The sequence below is a fragment of the Camellia sinensis genome, chromosome 3 (genome assembly GCF_055761805.1).
Source record: "Camellia sinensis isolate YWXY chromosome 3, ASM5576180v1, whole genome shotgun sequence".
Taxonomy (NCBI): domain Eukaryota; kingdom Viridiplantae; phylum Streptophyta; class Magnoliopsida; order Ericales; family Theaceae; genus Camellia; species Camellia sinensis.
Window position 1 is genome coordinate 208463369 of NC_138963.1, and position 11572 is coordinate 208474940.

At 28.5% G+C, this 11572-nt stretch overlaps 1 protein-coding gene across 1 annotated transcript; it reads right to left on the reverse strand.

Annotated features, from left to right (window-relative positions):
- Positions 1 to 4563: 4563 nt before the first annotated feature.
- On the reverse strand, positions 4564 to 9526 carry LOC114270352 (patatin-like protein 2). Its single transcript, XM_028211821.2, has 7 exons — positions 9313 to 9526; positions 6824 to 7005; positions 6527 to 6713; positions 6234 to 6395; positions 5717 to 6019; positions 5382 to 5557; positions 4564 to 4941 (listed from the first exon to the last, which is right to left on the reverse strand). Exons 1-7 carry the CDS (start codon positions 9454 to 9456, stop codon positions 4824 to 4826), a joined length of 1272 nt encoding a protein of 423 aa, XP_028067622.2. The 5' UTR covers positions 9457 to 9526; the 3' UTR covers positions 4564 to 4823.
- Positions 9527 to 11572: the final 2046 nt, after the last annotated feature.

The window sequence follows — 11572 nt, forward strand, 5'->3', positions numbered from 1 at the left end:
GACTAACCAGCAATTTATAAGCAGAATTAATTTTCAATTTATTTTTATTTTTATGATTTCAATCTATCAATTCAAAATAAACTGCAACAAACATAACACTATTTAAAAAATTTAAAATTTAAAATTTAAAATTGAACTTTATTTTTTTTTAATCTTGTATTTTATTGACAAAGCTTCATAATATGTCCAAGAAGCAAGTACAACCTTAGCATATCATTTCGCAATTTTTAACCCATAATTGCCTATGCTTATGTAAGTTTGGTGAGAACACAAGTGACGGGGAAAATACCAAAAATATTTTATTTTATTGATAAATAATACAAAAAAATGTTATGTAATAGATTAGCCTGAGACACAGATATCTTGTTTTCTTTAAGGAGATCAAGCTTACTACAGTAAGAAGAACCCAAATACCGATGCAGCAGTCACAAAACTATGACTTGTTCCCTTCTGAATACAATAGCCTGACTACTTGTCGTATGATTCAGACTAACTCTGCATAAGATAGTGAATCCAAAGCTCCATAAGAAAAAACACCCTTCTTTGGCTGATAATCTCTCAAGTATAGAAAAATAGTTAGTGTAGAAAAGAGTAGATGAGAGGAACTATTTATAAGCCACTAGGACCTTACAATTTACTCCAAAATATAATAATGACCATTAAATTAGAGAAAATGAAGAGTCTCCAAATATTAATTCACCACCAAGTTCATGAACTCCAATTAATCTCCATTCATGAACAAGACAAAAAGTCACCAAAATAATGAATCTCCATTCATCAAACAAAATGAGATTCATGAATAAGACAAAAGGTCAAATAAAAAAATAAAAATAAATAAATAAAAGATATTAAAATAGTCCAACAATCCTCCACTCATTTTAATATCAACGTGGACAAGAGAGATCACCAAACAAATATAGACTAGTATGCATCATGAAGGTGTGCTCTGCATTGAACCTAGTTACAGGATCTCTGGTCCCTAGGTTGGGCATCCTCAAACTCATCCTTCTCGATGTATTCCAAACCCTATCTCTCGCCAAGGCCTTAGTTAATGGATCCGCAAGATTATTACAAGATTTTACATAATTCACAGTTATGATGCCATTACTCAAATAGGATCTTACATTACTGTGTTTCCTTCGAATAGGTCTGGATTTACCATTATAAAAATGATTGTTCACTCTACCAATAGCAACAGTGCTATCACAACGAATTAACACAATAGAAATTGGTTTTTTCCAAAACAGAATTTCATGTTACAAATCTCTCAACCAATTCGCTTCTTTACATGCTGAAGTTAACGCTATAAGCTCAGCTTTTATTGTAGAATTAGCAATTATAGTATATTTTTTAGACTTCCAACATATAGTACCACCACCCAAGGTAAAAATAAAACTCTAGATAGAGAGAGAATCACCTAACAAAGTGTTCCAATCGATATCACTATATCCCTCAAGTACCACATGATACTTGTTATAAAACAAACCATAATTTTTGGTACTAGATAAATATCTTATAATTCTTCCCATGGCTAGCCAATGATCTCGATTTGGCTTGCTAGTAAATCTACTAAGTACTCCAACAGCATATACAATGTTAGGTCTAGTACAGTCAGTAGCATATCTCAAACTACCAATCATGCTAGTATATTCCTTTTGATTAATTACTTCTTTTTTCATTTGTTACAACAGAAAAATGTATGCTTACATTAAAGGAGTAGTAATATGTTTACAATCTAGAAAATTATATTTCTTTAAAAAATTTTCAACATAATGCGATTGATCAAGAAAAATGCCATAATTAGTCTTGGTAATTTTAATTCCCAAAATAAAATTGACTTCACCAAGAACTTTCGTATCAAAGTGGTTATTAAGCATATTTTTAGTCTTATTTATAATATGCGAATTAGAGTCAAAGATAAGTAGATCATCCACATATAGGCTAATAATCACATGTGCATTCTCACAAGTTTTATAATAGATGCACCTATCACATTCATTAGTCTTATAGTCATTCTCAAGCATGCAGGAATCAAATTTCTCATGCCACTGTTTAAGAGTTTGTTTTAAACCATAAATGGATTTAGTTAGCTTATACACCTTGCTTTCTTGGCTAGGCTCCACTAAGTCTTCGGGTTGGTCCATGTAAATCTCCTTATCTAGATCTCCATTTAAAAATGTTGTTTCTATATCCATTTGATGAATTTTTAAATCATGAATTGCAGCCATTGCTATCAACAGTCTAATGGATGTAACTCTAGTAATCGGAGAAAAAGTATCAAAGAAATAAAGATCAACTTGTTGCTTAAAACCTTTAGTAAGCGACAAGTCTCGCTTTATATTTATCTATAGTTTCATAGAGTTTAAGTTTTTTACGAGGGACCCATTTACACCAAATAGTTTACAGCCTTGAGGTAAATCCACTAGCTTCCATGTTTTATTTGAAAGTAGTGAATCTATCTCATCATTTACAGCCTCTCTCCAGGAAATAGCATCAGGTGATGGTAAAGTTTCTTGCCCCGCAAGAGGAATTTCTTCCATATTGTAAAGATAATAGTCAAGGTCAAAATCTTTTTCAACTCTAGTTCGTTCACTCCTTCTTGGTTGGATTTGAAAATTTTCTCGTTCTTACTTGAGATAGAGTAGAAGAGTTAGGCATGGATAAAATATTTTCAAAAATTATTTGACCCCCACTATTTTTAGATTTGAACGGAAATTTATTTTTATGAAAAATAGCATCATCTGATTCAAAAATAATATTATTTTTCATATAAAAAAATCTATAAGTTGTGCTATGCAACGTATACCCAAGAAAAGCACAAGTGGTAGCTTGTTCACCCAATTTAGGTCGTGTAGGATCTGCAAACCTCACAAAAGCTAAACAACCCCAAACCCTCAAATAACCTATATTTGGTTTATGCCCCTGCCACCACTCATAAGGTACAATTTTAGTCTTTTTGTATGGCACTCTATATATCACATGAAAAGCTGTCAAAATAGCCTCGTTCCAAAGATTTGAGGGAGCACCTGAATCAATAAGCATAGTATTTGTCAAAATAATTAACGTTCTATTTTTTCTTTCAACTACGCCATTAGATGAAGGTGAATATTGTGGAGTAGTCTCATGAATAATTCTCAGTGACTGAACAAAAGAGTTGAATCCAAGAGATTCATACTCCAAGCTTCTATCACTTCTAATTCTCTTAATCTTTTTACTGAATTGATTTTCCACTTCAAGAAGAAATTCTTTAAATTTGTCAAAAACATCACTTTTATTTTTTAATAAATATACGTTTGTATATTTAGAAAAATTATCAATAAAAGTGATAAAATATCGGTTATCACCACGAGTTAAAATTCTTTCAAGCTCATACAAATCAATATGAAATAATTTTAGCAATTCGGTATTTTTTTCAATACTTTTATCAGGCCTCTTGGTAATTTTTGCTTTACTGCAAACTTCACATTTCTCAAAATTTTTTGTCACTTTAGGAATTAATCCTAAACTACTCATGATTCTCACATATTTGCTATTAATATGACACAAGTGAGCATGACAAAAATTAATAGAAGACAAAACATAAGCGGTGTCATAGTAATAATTATAAAATTAATCAGCAAGGCAATTTAAGAGATAAAAACGACATTTACATTCATCTGTATTGTAGGAAGCTATTTTTGTTTCATGTGCCTCGTAGTCTTCATCATTCATGTCCTTGGTTGAGATTTTGTTTGGGTTCTTCTCAGTTGGAACATAAACAACTTTTAAAAGGCTGAGGTAAAAAAGAAATTTTCCTTTCTACCTCTCAAAATGAATTCCCTTGAACTTGAAAGGCTTGTTGAGATCTCCAATTCTATCATTGGTTTTTTTTTGGTACTTGTTCCACGGTTAATCTCCTTAAAATTATTGGTGAAAATACAAGAAAAATTATATTTTATTGATAAACAATACAAAGAAAATGAGATACAAATAGATTAGGCTGATGCACAGATATCTCGTTTCTTTAAGGAGATCAAACCCACTATGATAGGAAGAACCTAAATACCGATGCAGTAGTCACGAAACTATGACTTGTCCCCTCCAGGATACAACAGCCCAACCACTTGTCATATGGTTCAGGCCAACTCTGCATAAGATGGTGAACCCAAAGCTCCATAAAGAAAAATACCTTTATTTGGCTAGTTATCTCTCAAGTATAGAAAAATAGTCGGTGTAGAAAAGAGTAGATGAGAGGAATTATTTATAGGCCACTAGGACCTTACAATTTACACCAAAATGTAATAATGACCATTAAACTAAAGAAAATGGAGAGTCTTCAAATATTAACTCACCACCAAGTTCATGAACTCCAATTAATCTCCATTCATGAACAAGACAAAAAGTCACCAAAATAATAAATCTCCATTCATCAAACAAAATGAGATTCATGAATAAGACAAAATGTCAAATTAAAAAATAAAAATAAATAGATAAATAAATAAAAGATATTAAATGGTCCAACTACAAGTTTTACTATTTTTGTGTAAGCGCCTCAGTCTCAGAGCATTGGCATGAGCACATATCTAAATCCGAAAATTTTATTTTATTTTCATTTCTGTTAAGACATTGAAATACAACTGAAATAAGGAAGGATAAAAATTTCATAAAGTAACTTGAACTAGACAGATTTAATTTAATGAACCAATTTTTTAAGCCCCATTTTGGCTGTCATGGATTTATTTAAAACAAATAGGTTGTAAGTATAATAGTAACTAGGAGTGCCTAAACAACAACTTTTAATGTTTGCCTTTTTGTTTGTTCCTTTAATCTGAAACTCGGATGTTTTAGTATATAAGTAGCTTTGTTGGTGGCATGCATGGCTCTATAGCTTCATCACTGCTCAATGCATTAGTGTTTTTTGACTCTCGAAGCCTCCTTTCATCCGAAAGTATTTTTGCAAACCTGTCAACATGTATCAACAACATAATTATTATAAATATTGATTGGGTTTTTATTTATACTCTGTTTATTTCAGTGAAAATGTTTTCAATATTTAGTTGTAATCTTGCCGATCAAAAAAAAAAAAAAAATATTTAGTTTTAATCTTGAAACTTAAGTGTTAGTAGTTGTGGTAGTAGTGACAATGATGATGGTGGTGGTGGGAGGGCAGTGAGGTTCGCGAGACTTATTCAAAATATATATTTTATTCTTTAAAAGTGAAAAGTATTTTGTGTTGCTCTTGTTTCCATAGAATATAGAAAATATTTTTTTGTTGACATTCATTTTTCTTCCCGCCAAACTCTAGAAAATACATTAAAAAAAATATGTTTCTATGTCGAAATAAATGAATAGTTAATTAAAACAATCAGCATTTATGTAAAATTGTTATGTTGTTTCTATACCTTTTCAAAGCATCTTCATTCGTGCCACTATTTTCGGTTGTCTTAGAGAGATTAATCTCCAAGTTTACCATTGAAACTGGCTTCTTCAATAGGCTTTCTCCAATTTCGACAAGTTTGTTCAAGTTCTCCTTTGTAGACACATCAACCGAAGCATCTGTCCCAGTTAATGCTTCTTCCTGGTAATAATTATTTATAAGTGTAAGATGAATGTTAAATCACAAATAAATTGAAGAACCCAAAAGGAACATTTGTTCATGGTTTAGTAGATCCAAAACACCACGTGTACATGTCAAGATAATGTTTCAAATTTAATGAATATATATATTGTGACTTACTTGAATACGGAGGTAATTATCTTCAGAATGAAGGGCTTGAAAAACAACAGAATTATGAAAATCAATCATATCGGCACTTGCTTGGGTAAATACATCGAATAATGGAGTGGAACCACCATGAAGTAACCAATCTAAAACACTCCATTTAGCTGCCATTTTAGCATTGTATTTCTTTTCCACTTTTGCCGATCCAGCGCCTATCGATATCACCAGAAAGCGACCATAATCCATGGGCTTTATTGGAAAAAAATCTGGATTTTCATGAAATATTTGCTTTGTCACTTGGCTTATGGCCACTAAAGCCTGGAAATGAATAAACATAGTATCAGTATATAAACCAATCCATGAAATTAAATAGTTAGCTCAATGATTCATAATATTGAGTTTATTGCACAATGCTTATTAGTGTGCTATAGACAAAATAATTTTCTACAGAGATAATTACTAAGTAATCCTAGAGCACGACATGGAATTATTCTAAAATTATCTTAAACATCAACCTCAATAATAATCATACCGGATTGTTCGCAGCAACACCACCATCAATCAGATTGAATTCTCGGACATTTCCTTCACTGTCTTGGTTTTTGAAGTGATGGGCTGGAAGATAAGTTGGAGCAGCAGATGTGCTGATGCATATATCAGACAATCGTGCATCTAAATACGGTGATCTTTTCACCTGAAAAAGGTTAGAAATACACTAGTATTAGCACCTAATTAAGTAACTTGTCATCTCATTAATTTTTGAAAATTTTCTACACGTTAACTATAGACATTAATAAGAATTAAGAAAATTAAGAAGAGAGTGACCTCATAAGTGGAGAAAATCGTTGGCTGCAAATGCTTGATATCGAAAGTTGGAATGACAACATTGGTCAAGGTTTGATGCAATCGGATCTCTCCAAATTTCTCCCTTATAATCCCACGAAGGTATTTTCCGTTGTATTTGGGTCCTCTTAATAATTTCAACATGTTTCTGATTGATCGGAATAGGCCCCTATTAATGAAACCAAAACATGTTCATTTTCCACATGATCATGAAATGATCAAAATACCCACTTAATTTTTTTTTTTTTCCTGCAAAGACAATATTACAATCAAAATTACCTCTTCTGTGGAAAAATCTTGGGAGAGTGCTCGAGATAAAAATGCTTGATGTCTTTGGCAGCAAAGAGAGGACGATCGTTTTTGTTTGGAGCAGTTAACATGGCAGTCACAAGACCACCAGTGCTTGTTCCTGCAATCACATCAAAATAATCTGCAAGTCTTGCATCTTCCCCATCCAGCTCCTAATTAATTCAAGGTTTCATTATTTGGATTAGTAATATGTCGATATCATAGACAGTGAATTAGCAATGCCAAGTATGAAAAAAAAAGGGAGAATTTTAGTGCCACTTATGTGATAATAAAACTTGGCAGATTAAGATGGTAAGCTACTAAAGAGTTGGGCAAATTACACATCCCTACATTTTGTCCTTTGTATTATTTTAGCCACTCCACTTCAATTGGCTCAACTTTAATATTTAATTTTAAATTTTGTATCAATTTGAACCAATTGATAATGTCATTGGTATTTTTGACAAAAAATAATCATTGAATTGATTGAGGTTAACTCAATGAGTTTAGTAAATTTATAATTTTACTCTAAAAAATATAACACATGCCATGTATATGCATATTTTTTCAAAAAAAAAAAAATGGTAAGAGTTGTAATTAATTGGACCAAATTAAAATAAAATTATAAATTTAAAATCAAAATCAAATCAATTAAAATTGTAAGAATTAAAATAATATAAAAATCAAAGTACAAGGAATAGTGCCACAATTTACCCTAAAGAGTTTTAAAATGTGGAATTAGTTTGTTTGGCTTTGATTCTAGCATTCAAATTTATATAAAAGCCCCGTAAAAGTCTTTTGAATCCACTTATTTTTATTCTGTGGTATCAAATTATATATCTATCTATCTATCTATCTATCTATCTATACTATTATAAAGTGAACACATAATTTTTATGGTGTCCTGAAACTTTACTCTCCTCATGCCATGTGGCAGTACTTTACTCTCCTCATGCCATGTGGCATTATTTTTTATTTTTTAAAAAAAAATTAAACAAAGAGATGGGCAAGACTTGAACCCATGACCATGAGTTTAAGTACGAGTACTCATACCACTTAAGCTAAATACACATTATAATATTAATTTCATTATTATTTTTTTTTATTCCTGCTTATTTAAATTGCACACACATCGTGTGTGCCACCCGCTAATATATATATATATATATATATGCAGATTCGGTGAAAGTTTTTATGACACTACTCATGAATTGTAAGTTTCATGACAAGTATCATTTTCTAATGATCCGTTTAATTAGCTATATATTAATGAAAAATATAGAGTAAATTATAAATAAATCACTTAAACTTTGCTTAAAATATGATTTGCACATTGTAGTTTTAAAAATTACATATTGTTCTTCGAAATTTTTATGTTCATAACAAATGGTACTTTTTGTTAGTAATTCATTAAGTCAATTAAAGTTTTTAACTATTTTATCCTAAACAAATTGATCCTTATGTTTTTAATCTTACATTTTAGTTTTTCACAAAATATGCACCCGTTAAAGGAACAGTTATCACATTCTCCATTCTTATCTATGTTTCCCTCTACTTGTTTAAAATGATAATTCTGTAAAATACAAATTGTTTGCTTTTCAAACTATAAAGTTAAAATTTTCAATCAATTTCTTAAGTATTTTTAACTTAATCAAACGCAAAGCTAGATAATGTTTTTTTGGAAAAACTATTGCTCAGTGAATTCTTTAAAAATTAGTTATTGATTGGTGATAAAATTTATATCACTTCATAATTTAATACTTGTAAAGTTTATTATTACACTACAATAAATAAGAGTTTTAGAGATCAAATGTTTTAGTCTCTAAAAGTGAAAATTTTGTTATAAAAAACATTTCTATCGCCATGAGGATAGTCGTTAAAAGATCGTCCCGAAAAGTCCAAAACAAGGCTTTTAGCGACAAAATTTTGAAAATATCATTAATAAATAGACTTTTAGAGACAAAATAATTTGGTTCCAAAAGAATAATAATTCATCACTAATGTCTAATTTTTGTTACTAAAAATATAATAATGGCACTTTTCACAACCAAAATATTTGGTCCCTAAAAAATAATTTTGTTTCTAAATTTTGGTCTCTAAAACCTTTATTTTTTGTAGTGTTAATTTGTAAATAGTTTTCTAAATATACACTGACATGTAAATATCTCTAAATTTTTTCATTCAATCATTATTTTTTTCTCCTAACAACCATATTATGTACGTAAAAAAGAAATATATATATATATATATACATCTATATATATTTTAAAAATTGTCTAAAACTTAAATTTGTGTAATATATTTGAACCATAGTGAGGGTATGGATCATACCACGAATGAACACACATTTCAATTATATATATTTGCACACACACTACGTGTGCGTCCACTGCTAATATATATATATATATATATTATGTAACATTGCAACTTTCATAGTTCGTACCATATGTACACAATCTTTAAAAAAAGGTTAATACCTGAAACTGGGATTCAAGGTAAGCGAGGATAGTGGCAGGAATGATTCCTCGAATGCCACCTCCATCAATGCTGAGAATAGTTATTAAGTTCCCATTAGTTGGGGCCTGGATTTGACCTGCAGATTGTGCTACTATCGCCTCCATTTTCAAAATTGATTTTATAAAACAGGAGAATGTTTTTGTGTTTATTTTGTACAACGATCAAATGACTGGATTGGGAATATATAAGAGGAGCTCTTTGAAGTTTGATATCTTTGATTTTCACAATAAGCTAGGTTGCTTATTTATAGTCCTCTCCATCGAGTCTCAGAGAAACTTCCTTGTACCCTCCTATTATTGCCTACGTATGTTGTACTAGTTTATTACAAATCTTGAATCCCAAGAAAATTGCTATCAATTTTAGAATTTAGAGAATTATTAAGTTAATTACATCAAGAGTTTGTCTACTATTATTAAATATTACCTTACTCTTTCATCTATATTAACTTATTCATCCACTCTGGACTACCTCTAGAAAGAGGCATTTATGCTATTTTTAAAATTAAAAGGATCAATATTTACAAGTTGAGGGTCCAATGATATTCACTAATAAATAAATGAACCTAGGGAGTTATCATGATATATGCAATGGGATATTTTTGATCAATGAGACTTCGCAAAAAAAAAAAAAAAAAGATAGACAGATCGATTTTATTTTTATCCAATTAACCAAGATGAGTAAAATTGATGTCACTCACATCATTACTAATATTTTTATTGCTTTTAAAATTTAAAAAAAAAAAAAAATGTCTAGTACACGCAATAACCTGTCTATGATGGCACGGATCTATAGTTATTGGCCTAAAGCAAATGCATCATATCATATGTGCATATATATTTTTTTAAAGTAGTATTTGCTTTCAATTTTTTTTTTTTTTAATCCTATGTAGCACATCTTTCTTTTTATTTTTAGTTTTTTATTTATTAAAATGCTTCATCAATATATCTTTTTACCAAAATTCTTTTTAACTTTTAATATTTAAAAGATTTCTACTTAATCTAAATTACATATAAAAGAAACCTAATAGAATTATACATACTAAAAATAATTTACCAATTAATTTTATTATACTTTTTTTCACTTTTTTATAAATAAAATATTAAAATATTAAAATTATTTCTTATTTTTATGTCTATCTTATTTATAATATTAATTATATTGAATTTCTCAAATAATTAGAATCAATTTTAATTTTATAACAATTATTTCTAATATCAAGTTATAATTTAATATCATATATATTTATTTAAGTTAAATTTTTTAAGCACGAAAGGTTAAAATTATCAAATGAATGTTTATTTTATTGTGTTATATTTTAATATAATTTAAAATTATTATATATATAGTTATGTAATTTATATTTTTAATAGTATGATAGAACTAAAATTATTAAAATATACACAAATAATTTATCTGAAATTATTATATGTGTTGATTTAAATACCACTTTTATAAAATGATATGACTAAGATTATCAAAATAAATAAATAAAAATATTGTTTATCTTAAAACTTTTTTCTCTCTCCTATGTAGCGCATTTCCTTTTTTTTCTTCTTTTTTTATTAAAATTCCAGATCAACATACCCTTACCAAAATTCTTTCTAAAATTTAATATTTATAAGACTTCTACATAATCTAAACTACCCATAAACAAAACTTAATAGAATTATACATACTAAAAATATTTTACAAATTAATTTTATTCTACTTTTTTCACTCTTTTTTTTAAATATTAAATATTAAAAATATTTATTTTTATGAAATATATATATATATATGTATATATATATATGTAAGTTACATTTTCAAAACACAATAAAGCTAAAATTGTTAAAATACACATACATAATTTATTTAAAATTAGTATATGTGTTGATTTAAGTAACATTTTTATGGAACAATACAACTAAAACTATTAAAATAAATAATTAGAATTATTATTTAAATTTTAAATTATTAATTATTTTTCTCTCCAATTTAATGATTATTTTAAATATTTTATATATTCAAAAATATAAATAATTTAACTTTAAAACAAATATGTTTAGCTCGTGCATAGCATGGGTTAGCTACTATTATATATATATATATATATATAAAAGTAGTGTTTTTCACTTGCATAAGTGACACATTTTGAAGGCTTATTTTTTTTTCTAAAAATTTAAATCAGCATATCTTTTTCCTTTACATATAAAATTCTACACAAACTCAATTTCAATT

Excerpts from the sequence above, each read along its gene's own strand:
- LOC114270352 (XM_028211821.2), bottom strand. The coding sequence starts at position 9,456 with ATGGAGGCGATAGTAGCACAATCTGCAGGTCAAATCCAGGCCCCAACT. Across the intron at positions 7,006-9,312 it reads ACCTTGAATCCCAGTTTCAG|GAGCTGGATGGGGAAGATGC; the intron begins GTATTAACCTTT and ends TGAATTAATTAG. Across the intron at positions 6,714-6,823 it reads AAGATTTTTCCACAGAAGAG|GGGCCTATTCCGATCAATCA; the intron begins GTAATTTTGATT and ends TTTCATTAATAG.